This window comes from Cotesia glomerata, linkage group LG4 (assembly GCF_020080835.1).
Source record: "Cotesia glomerata isolate CgM1 linkage group LG4, MPM_Cglom_v2.3, whole genome shotgun sequence".
Classification (NCBI taxonomy): domain Eukaryota; kingdom Metazoa; phylum Arthropoda; class Insecta; order Hymenoptera; family Braconidae; genus Cotesia; species Cotesia glomerata.
Window position 1 is genome coordinate 16,185,098 of NC_058161.1, and position 18,508 is coordinate 16,203,605.

At 31.8% G+C, this 18,508-nt stretch overlaps 3 protein-coding genes across 3 annotated transcripts; all 3 read left to right on the top strand.

Annotated features, from left to right (window-relative positions):
• On the top strand, nucleotides 1-2,105 carry LOC123264112 (protein D2-like). The gene is made up of 4 exons (XM_044727204.1): nucleotides 1-137; nucleotides 194-303; nucleotides 371-491; nucleotides 1,720-2,105. Exons 1-4 carry the CDS (start codon nucleotides 122-124, stop codon nucleotides 2,085-2,087), a joined length of 615 nt encoding a protein of 204 aa, XP_044583139.1. The 5' UTR covers nucleotides 1-121; the 3' UTR covers nucleotides 2,088-2,105.
• Nucleotides 2,106-2,422: 317 nt separating this feature from the next.
• On the top strand, nucleotides 2,423-8,016 carry LOC123264113 (protein D3-like). Its single transcript, XM_044727206.1, has 4 exons — nucleotides 2,423-2,523; nucleotides 6,059-6,183; nucleotides 7,481-7,601; nucleotides 7,667-8,016. The coding sequence occupies exons 1-4, from the start codon at nucleotides 2,508-2,510 to the stop codon at nucleotides 8,014-8,016; spliced, it is 612 nt and encodes a 203-aa protein (XP_044583141.1). The 5' UTR covers nucleotides 2,423-2,507.
• A 5,843-nt stretch (nucleotides 8,017-13,859) lies between these two features.
• On the top strand, nucleotides 13,860-15,473 carry LOC123264114 (phosphatidylethanolamine-binding protein homolog F40A3.3-like). Its single transcript, XM_044727207.1, has 3 exons — nucleotides 13,860-13,975; nucleotides 14,058-14,178; nucleotides 15,078-15,473. The coding sequence occupies exon 3, from the start codon at nucleotides 15,110-15,112 to the stop codon at nucleotides 15,428-15,430; it is 321 nt and encodes a 106-aa protein (XP_044583142.1). The 5' UTR covers nucleotides 13,860-13,975; nucleotides 14,058-14,178; nucleotides 15,078-15,109; the 3' UTR covers nucleotides 15,431-15,473.
• Nucleotides 15,474-18,508: the final 3,035 nt, after the last annotated feature.

Here is an 18,508-nt window from a genome sequence, read left to right on the forward strand (position 1 = left end):
AGTTTACTTAACACTATTGTAATTTAGCGTTAAGTTTAGGGGAATTTTTTCATTTAAAGTAATCCACAGACATCCTGGTATTGATACACCTGAAGTATTCGATCCAGACACCTGTTGAAAGATGAAGGTCTTATTGAGTGAGTTTCATTAATATTTTCTTATTTTACTAGTACTAACCTCGTTTTCGCGGCAGTTTTTTTCAGCCTCCTTGGAGCTGTCGTGTGTCTTGACGTCGACTCGGCGTTCAAAAAGTCGAAACTTGTCACCCAAGTTATGCCCTCTGCACCTAAAAATGAATTGACGGTAAGTAGATTTAGAAATATGTGCCATTTTGTTGTTGTAATGGAGATTTTTTGTATTTTTTGTTTAGGTATCTTATGGAAGTGATAAAATGATGTTGGGCAATAATTTCACACTACTTAAAACTATCATTAGACCGGAAGTTTCCTACGAATTTCAGGAAGGAGAGTATTACGCCTTAGTTATGTTGGGTAAGTTTTTTTATTTATATTGGTTAGTGAAAAAATTAGAGAGTTGATTGGAGGAAACTTAACTAAACTTAAGCTGGATTTTGCGTTGATGTTCCTTAAGCTTAGTTTTTATATTACCGTTGCTCAAGGAAATCTTCAATGAAAATGTTCCTTTTGCCTGGTTTTTATGTTGATGTTCCTTAAGGCGCATTCACGATGGACGCTTAAGCACTGTGATCACATGTATATAGATATATGTCACTATATAAAGTGTTATAGGATGTGGTGCTGAAAGCCCTCAAAGCGTCCAACGCGAATACACCTTTAAGTTATCTTATGCTAATATTCCTTAAGCCAAGTTTACATATTAGTATTCCTTAAGCTCCGTTTCTATGTCAATGTTTCTTAAATCAAATTTCTATATTAATATTCCTTAAGTCAAATTTATATGATAATGTTTCTTAAGTCAAGATTCCATATTAATAGAGAGGTTAGAACATGTTTCTATGTTGATGTTTCTTAAGTCGTTTTTATGCCAATACTTCTTGAATCAAGTTTCCATAGTAATCTTCCTTAAATCAAAATTCTTCATTAATGTCTCTCTAGCCTAGTTTACATATTCATGTTCCTTAAAAAAAGTTTCCATCTAAATGTTCCTTAAGTTATTTGTTTTATGTTAATGTTTCTTAAGCCTTGTTTCCATGTTTATATCCCCTGTTACGTTCTTTTATGTTAATTTTTCTCAAACCAAATTTCCATGGTTATCTCCACTAAACCAATGTTCTTTATTAATAATATTTATTTAATAATACTTAGGACCAGTTTCCATACTAATAATGCTTCGGCCAAGTTTTCATGTTTATGTTCCTTACGCCAAGTTCTCATATTGATATTCCACGTGTTATTGTTGTATGATAATGTTAATTTCTTCAGCCTAGATTCTATATTCATGTTCCTTAAGTATAGTTTCCATGTTAATTTTTCTTAAGTAAAGTTCCCATGTTAATGTTCCTTAAGTCAAATTTTTATGTGAATGTTCGTACCTTAAGTCACATTTCTATGTTAATATTCCTTAAGTTATTTTTTTATATTGATGTTCCTTAACTTAAGTTTCCATAATAACGGTCTTTACGGCAAATTTTCATGTAAATGTTCCTTAAGACAACTTTCCGCATAAATTTTTCACTCAACCTGTAACCAAAACAATTCAAAATCTCTAAAACATAAAAATATATTAAAATACTTACAGACGCAGACCCCTTCAGCGAAAAATGTCTCTTCGGCGGGGAATTTCTCATGTGGTTAGTAGTGAACATTCGTGACAAAGTGAGGAACGGAGAAGAAATAGTAGGTTATCGGCACCCCTCCCCCCTCCCTGGTACTGGTGTTCATCGGTGCCCGATTCTGCTGTACAAACAATCTAAAAAGATCTCCTTCGACGAAAGGTCCGATTCGCCCTTCGACATCCACAATCGGCTCTTTTTTTCAACTAAATCTTTCGCGAAGAAATATAACATTGGCGATCCGATCGCTGGAAATTACTTCACCGCTAGATTCAATCTTCCTTTTCTTAACGGAAATTTCAATATTACTGAAATTCTACAATATATTAAATAAATATTGAGCTTTACTATGTAGGTTGAAATAAAAATAAATTTTGCTATTTTAAAAATTTTGTACAACTTTTTTTCATCTCGTAATTTTTCATTATTCAGGCTTCATTCATTTCATACATGTTTAAAATATTTAATAAATGATAACATTTTTGTTATTATAATTATTTAATGTTAATATTACGACTGAATGGGTAAAAAAAAATCAATTTCTGTTTATGCATGACAAAATGGTGGCCAGTGAGCAAACAAATGGCGGGAAATCTATTTGTTTTAAAAATATTGTTATCTGATATGTAATATTACAAAAATATTTACTAAAAGATTTAAAAAAATTAAAACATCAAAATGACAGGCGAAAATAATCCATGAACATCTTGTTTTTGGTTGAACTCACAATCTTTAAAGACTTACCAGCTGCAAGATGAAGATGTTAACAAGTAAGTTAAATAAATATTTTTCAGATTCATTTATAACGATTCATTCATTTTTCAGATTCATTTATTATACTATTTTTCTAGTTTTAGTTGCGGTTATTGTTTTCGTAGATCTCGCAGGTTCTACGAAAAAATCTGTACAATCAGCTTTTAAGGACGCGAATATCTTTGCAGATCTTCATATCAAGAACAAAAAATACAAGCTATTGAAAGTAAGTATGAACAATAATAGAAATAAAAAATTATTCTGAGTAGAATTAAATTCTTCGTGTGGACTTTAGCTTTGAATGATGGATAAATAATTAGAGATAGTAAGAAATGATCAAGACTTTTTTTTATAGAACATCAAATTTCCTATAAAAAATGTCTTTTATAATCTTTTTATGTCTTCAATATTACCCTAGAATTTTGATTTTGAATTTTCATGATTAAATTGCGTACTAGAATGCTTCAAATAAATTATTCTTAAAACTTTTGGTACAATTTCTATCTAGAGAATAAAAATTATGGAAAAATCATAAGAAACCTTTTTTGAATGAAACTAAATTTTCTATAGAAAAGCATTCTTACAATTTTGTCATCTTCAATCCTTAGCCCTCAAATTTCAATTTAAAGTTTCTACTCTCGCGCTTTGGGGTGTACCCTTAACTTTGCAATGACTATAACTCCTAAACTACTTGCCCGATTTTCCTGATTTTTTTACAACTTATCTTTAAATAGTGTCTCCTAGATCTCTATAAAAAATTAGCCTAAGATTCTGCCATACAAATTTAATTTCATTAATTACTTATATATATTTTCAATTAAGGTAAAATATAAGTCCATAGAAGTTTTCTTAGGCAACAATTTAACGCAAACAGATACTTTGACTCAGCCTACGTTTGATTTTCACTATCGAACTAATGAATATTACGCCTTACTAATGACCGGTAATTATCCCATCAGACTAATTAATAATAATAGTAATTAACAACCAATAAATAACAAAAATAATCACTTCAGATCCCGATGTACCATCTCCGACAATTTCTCTACCAGGAGAATTTTTCCATTGGTTTGTCGGAAATATTCCCGGCAACAGATCATCCTCAGGAGAAGATGTACTGAGTTATTTTCCGCCAACACCGCCACCTGGAACCAAGCCGCATCGCTACACATTTCTGTTTTACCGACAACCTAAGAAAATGAATTTCAGCGATAGCTCCCTCCTGGGGATTGATCTAACCAACCGTCTGTTGAAAAGAGCAAGCGCTCTTGCGAAGGAACTTAACCTTGGTGACCCAATCGCTGGAAATTTCTTCTATAAAGGGTTTGACGTTCCTGTCGTACACGGAGCGCTCAATATAGTTTAATTTTCTAGAGCAATTTGCGTCTAAAAATTTAATAAAATCATTACAACTGAAATATTTTATTATTTAAGTTTCAATAACTTAGTAATCATTCATTCAACCTTAAATTTTAGGTTAAATATTGAAAATACGGAAAAACCATCTGAAACCATTCTTGTAGGAAATTCAGTTCTCTACAACAAAAGTTTTGATCAATTTTCGTATATTTTTTAACCATTTGGACGGAATTATGATCTGAAGTACTGATAGTTCATATTTGTACTTAAAGTCTATATAAATTTATAATCATTTGGTTAAATTAAAGAAAATTAGGAAAACGGTTGATCCTGAAAGCCATCCTTGCAATTTCCCGCTAATTTCATACCTAGGCGCTTAAAATTGCACTTATGAAGTTTTTGAGCTCTTCGAGCTCAAAAACAGAATTTATGTGTTATTTTGAGCCCTTCGAGCTCAAAAGTCTGATGTAAGTTTCATAGAACACTATTTTTTGAATTTTCAAATCGCAATAACTTTTGAATGAATCAACCGATTTTCACGCGGTTGGCGACATTCGACGCAGTTTTTTACAGCCTCATTTGAAATTCCTGAGTTTGAATTGATCAAGCTAGGAATTTCAGAGTAACTCCGAAAAAACAATTTTTTTCGGTTTTCTTTCGTCCACGATATCTCTCGAACGAATCAACCAATTTTGACCAGCTTGAGGGTGATCGACGTGGTTTTTTGATGTCCGAAGCTGATTAGTTTTTGGAATTGATCGGTAAGGCCGTTTAAAAGTTATTCCAAAAAAACCACTTTTGAAAAAATTTTTTTTTGTATTTTTTTTGCGATTTCTCAAAATCTACTGCTCCGAATCAGTCAAAATTGTATTCAAAATCTAAGTTTGGCCAAGCCCTTTTGAATGATACCCACCGCGATGAAATCGGATTATCTGTTCAAAAGTTACAAGCGTTTCACATACTTACACACTTACATACATACACACACATTCACTCATGCATTTATACATAGTGACAACATCGCAGGAATATTCAGGGAGGCTTTCTATGACCTTAAAACGTTAAGATCTGATGAAAACTCGATTTTTGAAAAACGGGGTGAAAACAATAACTTCCCGATTTTTGAAAATCTTCGATTTTCTTAGCGGGAAGTTAAAATTTTGTTAAGATTTTTTGTAAGAATCTAGGGGAGGGACACTATTTGACGATAAGTTTTGAAAAAATCAGAATAATCGGTCGAGTAGATTAGGAGTTATAGTCGTTGCGAAATCAAGGTATACCTCAAAGCGCAGAAGCAGAAAAATTTTAATTTTAATTTCTGGGCTACATTCAACGATCTCTGTATTTGACTCGCCCGTACAGGACCATTTTCTGTATTTGACTCGTCCTTGTCCATAAGAGCTGTGTAAAATCGTCAAATACAGAGGAAGAATGTGGTCAAATACAGAGAGCGGTCAAATACAGAGAGGTCCAATACAGAGAGCGTTGACTGTAAATATTGAAGATACGACAAAATTATAAGATATCTTCTTTATAGGAAATTTAATCTCCTCAATAAAGGTTCTAACTAATTTCTTCTTGCCACTATCCATTTGGCCAAAATTTGAATTCAAAGCCCTGAAAATCGATAGTTGAAGTAAAGGCCTATAAAAATTAGAATTATTTAATTAAAATTTGAAATATAGAGTTGGAGGCTCGATTTTTTATAGCCTTATCTTTGTGATGGTTCAATGATTATGCTTTTAATGATATTCTTAAGATTTATTCAACCATAACATCAGTGATTGTCAATGTTAACATTATGACTGCACAATTTCATTTTTATACAATATTCATAATAATAATTGTTATTATTATAATTAAAAAATGATTAGTTCAAGATTAAAGAACGTCCTTGAAACATTTATTAAAATTTAAACATACAAAATTGACCAGGTGATTTGGAAATCATACTAATGAACCCGATTATTCAATAAATTCAAGAATCATTATTTTATAAGCGGTAATTTTTGAGTAAATGAATAGGTGAATTCGAATTACTCAGCAAACATTTACCAAAATGCCATTATAAAGTTAAGGGATAAAAAAAATTGCGCAAAAGTAATCCACGGACATCTTGTTTTTGGTTGATCTGATAATTTTTTAAATGAATATTTTCGGATTCATTTTATAACGAACATAGTATTTTTCTAGCTTTAGTTGCGGTTATTGTTTTGGTAGATCTTGCAGATTCCACGGAAGGATCTGAACGATCACGTTTAAAGGCCGCGAAAATCATTCCAGATATTATGGATGACAAAGAATACCCGCTATTGCCCGTAAATACACGGAAATAAAATTGAAGGAGTTTTTACTAATTTACTATTGTAATTTTTACTAAATAAAAGAGTAACGGTGGACTATACTTCTTATTTAGTAATTTTTACGATCTACTATTGTAAATTTTATCCAACAAATAAGACAAGCAAGAGTCTTAAAAAGTCGAATACTATAGAGCAAATTATACAACATGTGTTTGTGAACTTTACAATTCAACTATTGTAAAAATTCACAGTTGGTTTTTTTAAAAGAAATATTAGGGAGGGAGAGAGATAGAAGAGTGGACTAATTGGTACCTGTACAGTAATCGAAAAAAGAAACCGACATTTTCGTGCTATCTGGGAATCGAACCCAGAACTCTGTGTTGGCAGCCAGAGACTCTCCCTCTACGCTACCTGAGGTAAACTAAGACACATATCCTTTAACATTTACATAAACTCGGAGTCTAGCGCTGTGCACGGTCATCACTCACTCTAATTGAGAAACATTCCAATTCAACTATTGTAAAATTTGCTATAGTTCTATTGGAAAGATACAGAGGCAGCACTGGAAATTTTCATCTCTTACTTTTTACAATAGTAATATCGTATTTTTTCATGAATAAATAGTATTTTTTCTTCTAAAATATTTGAAAATTAATAGTAATCAAAGTATAGTCCAGCTTTACAATAGTTGTATCGTAAATTTTCCCAGAAATTTTTTCCCGTGTATGAATAATAATAAAAAATGATTCTGAGTAGAATTAAATTTTTCGTGTAGAATTTAGCTTCGAATGATGGATAAATGGTTAGAGATATGGAAGAAATGATAAAAACTTTTTTTTATAGAACATTAAATTTTCTATAAAAAATGTCTCTTATAATCTTTTCATATTTTCAATATTTACCTAGAATTGTGATTTTGAATTTTGATAGTTAAATTGCTTATTAGAATGCTTCAAATAAATTATTTTTAAAACTTTTGACATAATTTCTGTCTAAAGAATGAAAATTACGGAAAAATCATAGGAAACTTTTTTTTTCGATAAAACTAAATTTCTTAAAAAAAAGCTCTCTCACAATTTTGTCATATTTCCAACTCTTACCACTCAAATTTCTACTTTAAGTTCCTTCTCCCGCGCTTCGGGGTGTACCCTTAACTTTACAATGACTATAACTCCTAAACTACTCGCCCGATTTTCCTGATTTTTCATAATTTGGCTATGAATAGTGCTCCCTAGGTCCCTATAAAAAATCATCTTCAAATTCTGTCTTAGACAATTTAATTAATTTAGTCAATTACGTCTTTTGAATTAAGGTGAAATTTGGCTCCTCAATATGTTATTTAGGCAACGACTTGACGAAAGCTGATACTTTTATTACGCCTACGTACGATTTCAACTTTATACATCATAAATTCTACACTCTACTAATGACCGGTAATTATTCTACTACAATATTTGGGACATTAATTACCAACAAATAATCAAATTAACGATTTCAGAGCCGGACTTAACGACACAAACAGCTCCGTTGCCAGGGGAACTTTTCCACTGGTTAGTCGGAAATATTCCTGGCAATAGATCATCCTCAGGAGAAGAGCTAATAGGTTACTTGCCACCATTATCGCCACCTGGAACTAAAGCTCATCGTTACACATTTCTGCTTTACCAACAACCTAAGAAATTGAATTTCACCGATGACTCCCTCTTGGGGGTTGATCTGATCAACCGGCTGTTTAGAACAGCAAGAGCTTTTGCGAAAAAATATAAACTTGGCGACCCTATTGCCGCAAATTTTTGCTATAAAGGATTTGACCTTCCTGTTGTACATGGAGCGCTCAATGTAGTTTAATTTTCTAGAACGATTTGCTTCTAAGAATTTAATAAAATCATTAAAATTGTACTATTTTATCATTTAAACTTCACAAATTTGTTAGTTATTTATTCAACTTGATTTTAGCTTAACTATTGAAAATATGAAAAAATCATATGAAACCTTTCTTGTAGGAAATTTAATTTTCTACTTACAAGAAAAAGTTCCATCAATTTTCCTTCATTTCCAACTGTTATGCTGCACTATTAGAACTTTAAATCGAAATTCTGGCCAGAATTTCGATTTAAAGTTCTAATAGTGCATATTAGTACAGAAAATCCATAAAATTATTAGAATAGAATATCGTTTTTATTTGTATCACATACACAGAAAAAAAAATGTTCTTGAATCAAGTATATATTTTGGAAAAGTTCAATATTCTTGGTTTAAGGGGTTAAGGGTAGTCAGAGACACGAAAAAATGAGAATTTTCAGTAATTTTTTTTTGCTATTAAATCATGTTATTTTACAAAAGTAATAATATGGCATTATTACACAATGTTTTGACTTAAAGTCACGAAAATTTGGAAAAAAAAAATTTATACTTTCCAAAGTTATAGCTGTTTGTGTTGATCCAGTTCCAAAGAAAGGTCTTTGCGATGACTACCATAAGTCCTTGGAGATTCATAAAAAATCAATCAGATAGAAAAAATTAGTTTTATAAATAAATTATCTTGGGCCTGATCGAAGCTTTTTTTTTCAAAAATTAACAAAATGGCGGCCTCAGGAAATTTTTTTCTAGATTTTCGGGAAAAAATCAACAGTTAATTGGTCATAAAAAATCGAAATTTTTGAAAAAAAAAAAAATCCTTCGATCAGGCCCGAGTTTATTACGTATTCTAAAAGCTGTATAAATTTCATTAAAATCTACCAAGCGGTTTTTGAGTTACAGTTGTTACCAATTCAAAAACATAGTTTTGAGGAAAACGTATTTAAAGTTTCACATTAGATTTATGTACAGTAATACGCTCTTTGTTATTTGTCGAATAACTCAAAAAGTAATTATCGGATTAACTTCAAATTTTCAGAGAATATTTTTAAGATGTTATACTTAGAGAAAATGTAAAAAAATCGATTTTTTGAAAATCCTGACTACCCCTAACCCCTTAAGTAGAAAAATTCTTGATTGAAGGAAATTTTACTTAATTAAAGAATTTTTCGTCTTGATTCAAGACAATTACCCTCTTCAAAATTATATTCTTGATTCAAGAATTTTTCTCTTGAATCAAGTTAATTTTTTTTTCTGTGTAGCGTGTTTTACAAAACTGTATCTTATGTCTTAAATTAATTATTTACATTTGCTTATACACTAATTTTGACTTATTTTTTACATATTAGTACACTCTTTATTTTTTTTTTTTTCAACTTATATCACACTTCCTTCACTTATCGCAGTCGCATTACAATAATATTTATACTTTTCCATACTTATATTAACTTAGTATATATACATGTATATCGATGACAGTCTTTTTCTGACAATCTATATTGTAACACTCATTCTCTTTAAACAGTCTTTCAATCTCACCAACATATATACACAGCTCTCTATTTATATCCCCTTTTAATGTTGCAATTAATTTTTCTCTTGTTAATTCTCCCTCTAGTTCAACCATCCACTTGTTTCTTGCTTCTTACCCTTTTTCACTTATTTTTTCTTTTATTTCCTCACAGCCTAGTATGTGTATTAATGTTTCATTTTCTTTCTTGCATATTCTGCACTCCCAATTATTTTGACCGTTCATAAAATTATTATTCTTTAGTTATATAAAAAAACAAATAGGATTTGACACCCGATTTTGTGTAAGGGCCTAGGAGACAGTGTTTGACGATAAGTTTTAAAAAAATTAAGAAAATTGGTTAAGTAGATTAGGAGTTATTGTCATTGAAAAATCAAGGTACACCCCGAAGCGCGGGAGTAGGAAAATTTTAATTGCCATTTCTGGATTAAGGATTGTAGATACAAAGAAATCATACGAGAATTTTTTTTTCGGAATTTTAAATTTTTACAGGAAAATTTCAAATCGAATTTTGTATGTCTCACATTAATTTTCCAAAATTCAAATTTTAAATTAAAAAATAAATTTTCCATCATTTTTAAAACTTCAAATTGCGATTTCTTGCAAAAATATTTAAAATACAAAAAAATCTTAAGAAAATTTAATTTTCTACAAAAAAAGTTTTTATCACTTTTCTCTCGGTACCGATACAACCTTGTTACGTCACAATCCAATTAAACATACTTATGTATATTCTCTATATATAATTATAATTTCGTTTTTCTATCTATTTATACATATTACCTGTAAACTTTGATAAGCAGTGTGATGCGCCTCGATAATTTATATAAATTTATTATTAATTGTTAAAAATAAAATAAGAAAAGATTGACAAAAGTATTTACGAGAGAGTGAGAAAGAGAATACAGCCGCGCGCAGCCTACCCTGAGAAAAGAAAGAGAGGAAAGAGACGGCGAAGAACGCTGAGAGACAAGCGAGAGTAGTAGGGGAAGCAGTCTGGCAAGTCCCGTAGCATAGTTCTCGCGCGCGCCGTGAGGCAGCGCGGTGACGCTCAGATTGTCCGCGCGCAGACTATCGCTCCTGAGTTGTTAAATAGTATATTACACTACAAGGGCAGAAAGTTTGAGATTCCTGCACTGTGCGCCATGATGCCCGAGGCGAAGCCGAGGGCATCATGGCGCGCAGTTCAGGGCTCTCAAACTTTCTGCCCGTGTGGTGTATACTATTTTTCTTTATTTTCGGCCGAAAGTACGCTGACTTACAAATCAATTAACGTTACAGTTAAATGTTCTTAGTATGTTGTCGATGCCCGCCCGACATTTGCGGCACGAGCGAAGCGAGTGCGGCTGGTCGGGGGCGGGCATCGACTTCATCTAAATAGACAAAAATAATAGTAACTTTTTAAAATTAAATTAATTCAATTGAATAGTCTTATTTTTATTAATTTTTGATTACTCAAATACATTAAAATCATTAATTTTATCAGAATTTTAATTATTTCGAATAATTTGTCAACTATTTTTAATTAATTATTGCATATTTTCTTTTTCATCACAACTATTACCAGTGCATGAACTATAAGAATTATAAAAATTATTAATAATGAATGAAAAAAAATGATTCAATATTATTTGATCTTCCCATTTGACATGTTCGTCAATAAAAATATTAATGAAAATTTATTATTAAGATATAATTAATTTTTTGGAGCAAAAGAAAAATTTTCTCAAGACAAGAAAATTTACTTCTGTCAAGAACTTAATTTTTTGGAACAAGAGAGAAATTTTCTCAAAACAAGAAAATTTTCTTGATTTAAATCAATTGTCTTGGATCAAGACACGTATTTCTTGAAGCAAGGGAATTAATTTTGTTGGAATAAGTGAAATTTCTTGTGTCAAGAAAATAATTAGGAAGAAAAATATTTTCTTGGTTCAAGTGAACCTTTCTTTCTGTGTAAATATTTATCTGCAGACTTTTTAGGTAACGTATCTGTTCTTATAATTAGATTAGCTTCCGTATCGAAATTCCTTAAAATTTTCTTTTGATGATGATAACGCATTCATTTTTTAAAATTTTTATTATTTTTCACTCGATATAATTTTTTAGATTATAAATTTCAACACACCGACATAAGAACTCACAAAATCAATTTTAAGGTTAGGCCTGAGTGCACAATAAACCGCGTCAGCTCTGGTGAATACTTTTTTTTCGCTGCCTCGTACATCAATTCAGTGCACAACTAGTTTCTTCCAGCGCACTAGAGCAGCGCGCATGCGCGCCCCTACCAAAGCATAAATGTCGGTCTTTCTGATTCCCAACAGAAGTAGCAAGTACGTGCTTTCGGCCGTGAATAAAGAAAAGGAATTTTTCGATCATCTTGGGCTTCCGAGCGAGTGGTACACTCTGCGGCGAAGTTACAAGTGCTGTGTTGTGAGCAGTTGGAATTGTTATATACTTTAAGTATATACTTTCAATAATTAATCTGCCCGCACAGTGGATCGCTTTGTCGCCAAGTCGACCTGAGGTACTTGGGTCACCGAACAACCTCTATTGCACGGCAAGAGGTGAGGCTTTGGTACATAGTCTGTCGTTCTCGTAACGAATATTGTGGGAAATAGCTAGGAGGTTGGCGACACCTGGACTTGGAGGTACTCCTCGTCGGAACACCTAGGGGGGAGATACGACTGGGAGTCGAGGTACTTGACAAATCTCTCCCCCCCCCCCCATGGAAATAATATATATTTTTGATATATTAAAAATATAAGTCATTTTATATTTTGAATATAAATAAAATATATTTATTTTATACGTGAAATATATAAAAATATATTTCACGTATATTTCAAATATATTCTAATTACAGTACTTTTGGCCGTTTTTTGTATATAAAAAATATATTTCTGATATAAGAAAAATATACGCAAAATATATTTTTTTTGTATGATAAATATAAATGTCGAATATATAAAAAATATACTCAGAATGTATTTTAAGTATAAGCAGCTTTATATAATAAAAATATTTTCCAGACTATATTTTTTATATATTTTAAATATACGTAAAATATACTTAAAGTCTATAGAACAAAATTGACAGCCCGAGATTTTGGATTTTGTTAGCTACCGGGTCATTCTCCACTTAGGTAGTTAACTGGTAAAGCATCCTGACATGTAATCGGGGAGATCCAGGTTCGATTCCTGGCTTGGTTAATTTTTCATGGATTTTTTCAAAGTTGCCCTTTATTCTCAGTAGCTTTCCATCGTTAATACTTAACATATAGTCGAACAGATACTAGCATTCACCAGCTAACTAGTGTTCAAGTTCGATGGTTGCCCATCGACCTAACTATCCGAAGACGAATTGTCTCAAATTGTTAGTGAAGATGGAAATTTCCATCCACTTGAAATTAGATTTATACTAGCATGAAAATGACCGAATAGGTGATAACGGGTTAGAAGAATTATAATAAAATCATGGTTGATAAAATTAATAAAAATCCAAAATATATATTATTTCCATGGGTGCCGGTATCTCTATATTTGGACAACCGAGTCTTTCTTGGTTGATAGAGGGAACTGGGGAGAGTTAGATAGATCCGAGGACGCGACGCGAAGTCCTCAGTAGGCTGCAAGTAGGTTACGGCTTGTCAAGAGTATTTGTATTTATGTTAATTAGATTTTGGGGTAAAAGTTAAGATAATACGTATTGTTTATTAATTGTAGTGTATTGAATATTGTATATTTGTATCTTGGTTTGCAATAACGAATTTGAGTTGAATATTATCTTTCATGTTCTTATGAGTTTTGATGAATAAATTAACCTTATATTTGGAATCTGTGTTATTATTTGGTTAATATTAGTTAGTTGTAAGTTTATCTGTGTTGCGTGATCCCCATCCTGACCCTGGACACGGCGAGCTAGAGCACGGGGAAGTCGTGTTCATCACGACGAGGCTTTAAAACTTTCCGTAACGTCACAGCAGTCAGAAAAATAGTTTATTGTTTTTTAGATACGCTTAAAAAAATTCGATTTGAATCTCAATATTTTATTTAAAAAAAAAATTCCCAACATAATTTAAAACTCTTATTTAATCATTAATTAATGATTAATGTTAATATTGTTTCATCCGTATATTTGTTTTCCGATAATATTCGCTTTAATTAATTCCAATTCTTGAATAAATAATTGTATTCCCTACTAATTTTTTAAAGACCGACATGATAAGATTTTTTCCAGGTAACAATATTTTTTTAAATCAATAATTTCTTTAATAATTATCAATAATTTCTTTAATACTAATTTTTTTCTCTAGTTTTGATTGGAGTGTTCGCCATAGTGACAGCAGGTGGCGATTTTAGTTATATAGAGTATGGTGTCATACCAGATGTGTTGGATTTTGAACCAGATGCTCTGTTGCAAGTAAGTAACAAAATCATTAATTTAAAAAAAATAAACATAATTAATTATTAAATTAATTTATGATTTTTTTAAATCATTTGAGTTAATATATGGCGACATATTCGTTAACCCAGGAGATATTTTGACACCAACAGAAGCCAAAGATGCACCAGAAATTCATTACCCATTCGAAGATGGAGAGTATTATTTTTTTGTATTGACAGGTAAATTTCTTAATTATTAAAATGAGTCACAATTTTAATTGTCAAAATGATAAAAAAGAACAGATTAATTTATATTAAACTAAAAATATAAAATTTTCACTTTCTGCGCTCGTGTTTTAGAACACAATCTCTGCTCGTTGTCCCACCACACAAAAATTTTTTTTTATCTAGAAAATTATTTAAATACTTTTCATCAATAAAAAAAAATTGTAAGCTTTAAAATAATAAAAATAGCCCTAGTAGCAATTTGGTCCAAGTCTTAGGCAAGTCTGGCTCAAGAATTGTGATAAAGTATCTGTATACAGATTTTTACAATTTTTGGACAAGAAGCTTGCGGCTGATCATTTTTCAAGAACCGTCGAAGAATCGCTCCAGATATTTGACCAAGTTTCTTGGACAAGACTGGGGCCAGAATTTGTCCAGAAAATGGCCAGAAATGGAGGGCTCCCTACCACCGCTTTTTAAGACTCAGTTGTCAAGGCAGAAGTTCTCTTTGTTATTTCAGTACAATAACAATGCGCACTGTTAGTATTTTTCGTTTCTCGCGCAACTCTGGGTGAAACTTCTTTACCAACAATCTGGACAAATTCTGGCCACAGACTTGTCACTAAGCTTGACCAAGTATTGCTCCAAATTCTGTTTTAATATCTTGTCCAAGTCTGTCGCCAGTCTGGACAAATAATCTTGGTTAACTGTCTGGGTCAAGAATTGTCAGATTCTGTTTCCAGAGCTTGGTTAACTATCTAGCCAAAGAATCCTGTCCAAAACTAATGTTACTAGGATAATTTCAGAGTTGATAAAATTTACCTAATAGACCATCAGAATTGCATACCCAACTGAATAGTTGTCCTAGGCCCAACTAATTTCATAAGAAATTGTAAATGTATTTATGATAACAGGTCCAGATGCTCCGGGGGACAGTTATGAAACAATGCCGGAATTTTGGCACGGTGCGATAGCGAATATTCCTGGTGACAGAATTTCAGAAGGAGAAACTCTGATGGGGTACATGACTCCAAGTCCTCCCGATGACAATATTTACCATAGATATGTTTACCTGGTTTATAAGCAACCTGGTCTGCTGGATTTTGCGGACGAGCCGCGGATATCCGAGACTGAAACCAAGGGAAGATCTGCCAAGTCTGTGAGGAAGTTTGCGGAGAAATATGACCTGGGGGATCCGATTGCTGGAAACTTTATCCGGGCTACTGCTGACGAGTGCAGCTTACAGGCTCGGAGTCAAATGTTTTGATGTTATTTAAATGTGTTGATCAAATATGTCATGAAATTTGTTGATTCAAATATAAATTGTGTATGATGTATAGACAAAGAAGATAGTTAATTTTTCTGGTTATATTTATTTAATTTGTAATCTTAAATACTAATTCTTGAGTAATCGGCTGAGCCGAAAAAATTAATTTTAAGAACGGTTATACAAAAATCTATAGATTATGCTTTTGATGAAATTTTTGAGTGGATTGGAGGTATGAAAAATTTATAAGAATATTTAATTAAATTTCTTACAAAAAAGGTCTCTATCAATTTTCCTTTATCTCATATCATTTTCTCCAAAAAACAATTCAAAGTCCTAATCAAATTGTTCGGTACAATTATAAACTACTATAGTAGTTCTATAGAACTTTACATTAGATTTCCGACTTAAGGGTTACAAATATTGAAAATTACGAGAGACTTTCTTTGTAAGGAATTACCCGACAAGAAACTTGTTTAGGATTACCTGAGGTATATATCTGGACCTCACTGGGTCCTGATGGGGCATTTCCAATTGGGAAATCCCAATAATGACCCAAGAAGAACTCAATTTGGAAACCCTGATCGCGTACGGATCTAATTTTAAAATATTTGACTGGTAATTTAAGATTTCAGAAATACGTTTTTTTACTCAAAAAAACTGCGTTGAATGCCGCTAATCAAGACAAAATCGAACGACGTGTTCGAAAATTATAGCCATAAAAAAATTTCTAGATCATCGTTGTTTTTAGTATAACTTCGGGATTTTTAACTTCCCGCCAAGAAAATTAAAAATTTTCAAAAATCGGGAAGTTATTGGTTTTACCCCGTTTTTCGAAAATCGAGTTCTCATCAGATCTCGACGTTCTGAGGTCCTAGGAAACTTCCCTGAATGTTTTCGCGATGATGCCCTTATGCCTGTGTGTGTGTGTGTGTGTGTGTGACCCTCTTATAACTTTTGAACAATTGAACCGATCAGAATCTATCAAACGGCGTTCTAAAGAGTTCCCTCAAACTTAGATTTCCTATGAATTTGAATCGATTCGGACCGATAGATTTTGAGAAATTTTGAGAAATCTAAAAAAAAATCGAAAAAAATTTTTTTTTGAAAGTAGTTTTTTTGGAATAACTTTCAAACGGTTTCATTGATCAACTCCAAAAACTAATCCGCTCTTGAGCTTGAAAAACCACGTCGATCGTCGCTAATGCGGTCAAAATCGGTTGATTCATTCGAGAGATAGCGTGAATGAAAGAAAACCGAAAAAAGTGTTTTTTCGGAATTACTCCGAAATTTTTTTGTTCTATCAATTTAAACTTGAAGATTCTTCATAAAACTTAAGAAACTGCGTCGAATGCCACCAACCGCGTGAAAATCGGTTCATTCATTCAAAAGTTATTGTGATTTGAAGATTCAAAAAATAGTGTCTTATCAAACTTGAATCTAACTACATCCTCAAATTTGAATCTCTGCAGAAACTGTCATCACTCATCTTTGGGTTCATGGGCTCAGCAATCTGGAATATAAAGTCACCAATTTTCATTCTCGACATTTCTGGAGGGACGCATGATAGAAATTTTTTGGACTCAAAAGTATCTCATTAAAAATTATAAGTCGCATTTATTTGAAAAAATAAATTAACTTATAACATATTCATGCGCTCTCTTGTTTTATGAACTGAACGTCGATTATAACCTTACATCTGTCATATTTATTTGTCATAGCTTAATATTTCATGGATTATAAAAGTTTTGTAACCGCGAATATTAGTTGCAGAAATAACTAATAAATTTGTATTGACTTACGTATATAAAATAGTTCTCATCGTTTGATTGGATCTAAATTTAGAGTTTTCTAATTATCGATATTAAACATAATGTGAATACATCGACAAGATTAAAATGTTGACAAGATGACAAGATTAATATTAAATTTTATACTTTCACGCGTCATTTAATGAGCGGTATTCACTATTTGTTAGTGCGAAGAATACCGCTTGATATACATTGCACTACGAAATAGTGAATAATCACTATTTCAATTTCAGAGAATAAAAAGCTGTGCCCTGTAGATGATCTTCGAAGACATGAATAAAATAATAATGAATAAATAAACATATTATTATTATTATTATTACTATCCAATTCGTAAAAGGTCTGTTTTTGATCTACAGGCGATCAAAAACCGACTAAAAATTATGCAAGGTTTCGGTCTGTTTTTGCCCTTGATGCGATAATAATAATAATACAAATAATAATAATATGTTTATTTATTTATTCATTTATTATTATTTTATTCATGTCCTCGAAGATCCTCTACAGGGCACAGCTTTTCATTCTCTAAAATTGAAATAGTGATTATTCGCTATTTCGTAGTGCAATGTATATCAAGCGGTATTCTTCGGACTAACAAATAGTGAATACCGCTCATTAAATGATGCGTGAAAGTATAAAATTTAATATTAATCTTGTCATCTTGTCAACATTTTAATCTTGTCGATGTATTCACATTATGTTTAATATCGATAATCAGAAAACTCTAAATTTAGATCCAATCAAACGATGAGAACTATTTCATATACGTATGTTAATACAAATTTATTTTTTGCCCTCCGGGCGGAAAGTGGCAACTTTCGTCCCGCTGCGCTAAACTAAGTTGCCGCTTTCCGCCTTCGTCGGACAAAAAAATAGTATACACTCCTTGGGAAGTAAATAAGAAATCCTCAGATCACATGTTTGTTGACCTCGGCTTCGCCTCGGCCAACAATTACATGTGATCTGAGACATTTCTTACTTTACTTCCCTAGGTGTGTAATATACTATAGTTATCTCGGCAACTAATATTCGCAGTTACAAAACTTTTATAATCCATGAAATGTTAAGCTATGACAAATAAATATGAAAGATGTAAGGTTATAATTGACGTTCAGTTCATAAAACAAGAGAGCGCATGAATACCCAGGTAACATGTGCTTGAGCAAGATTTAGGTGCCAGTGTCTTGAGCAAAACCCCTAGTTGCTAGTGTCTTTTTCTACATATGGGTCTTGCTCAAGTTCATGTAGAAAGAACTGCTTCAAGATT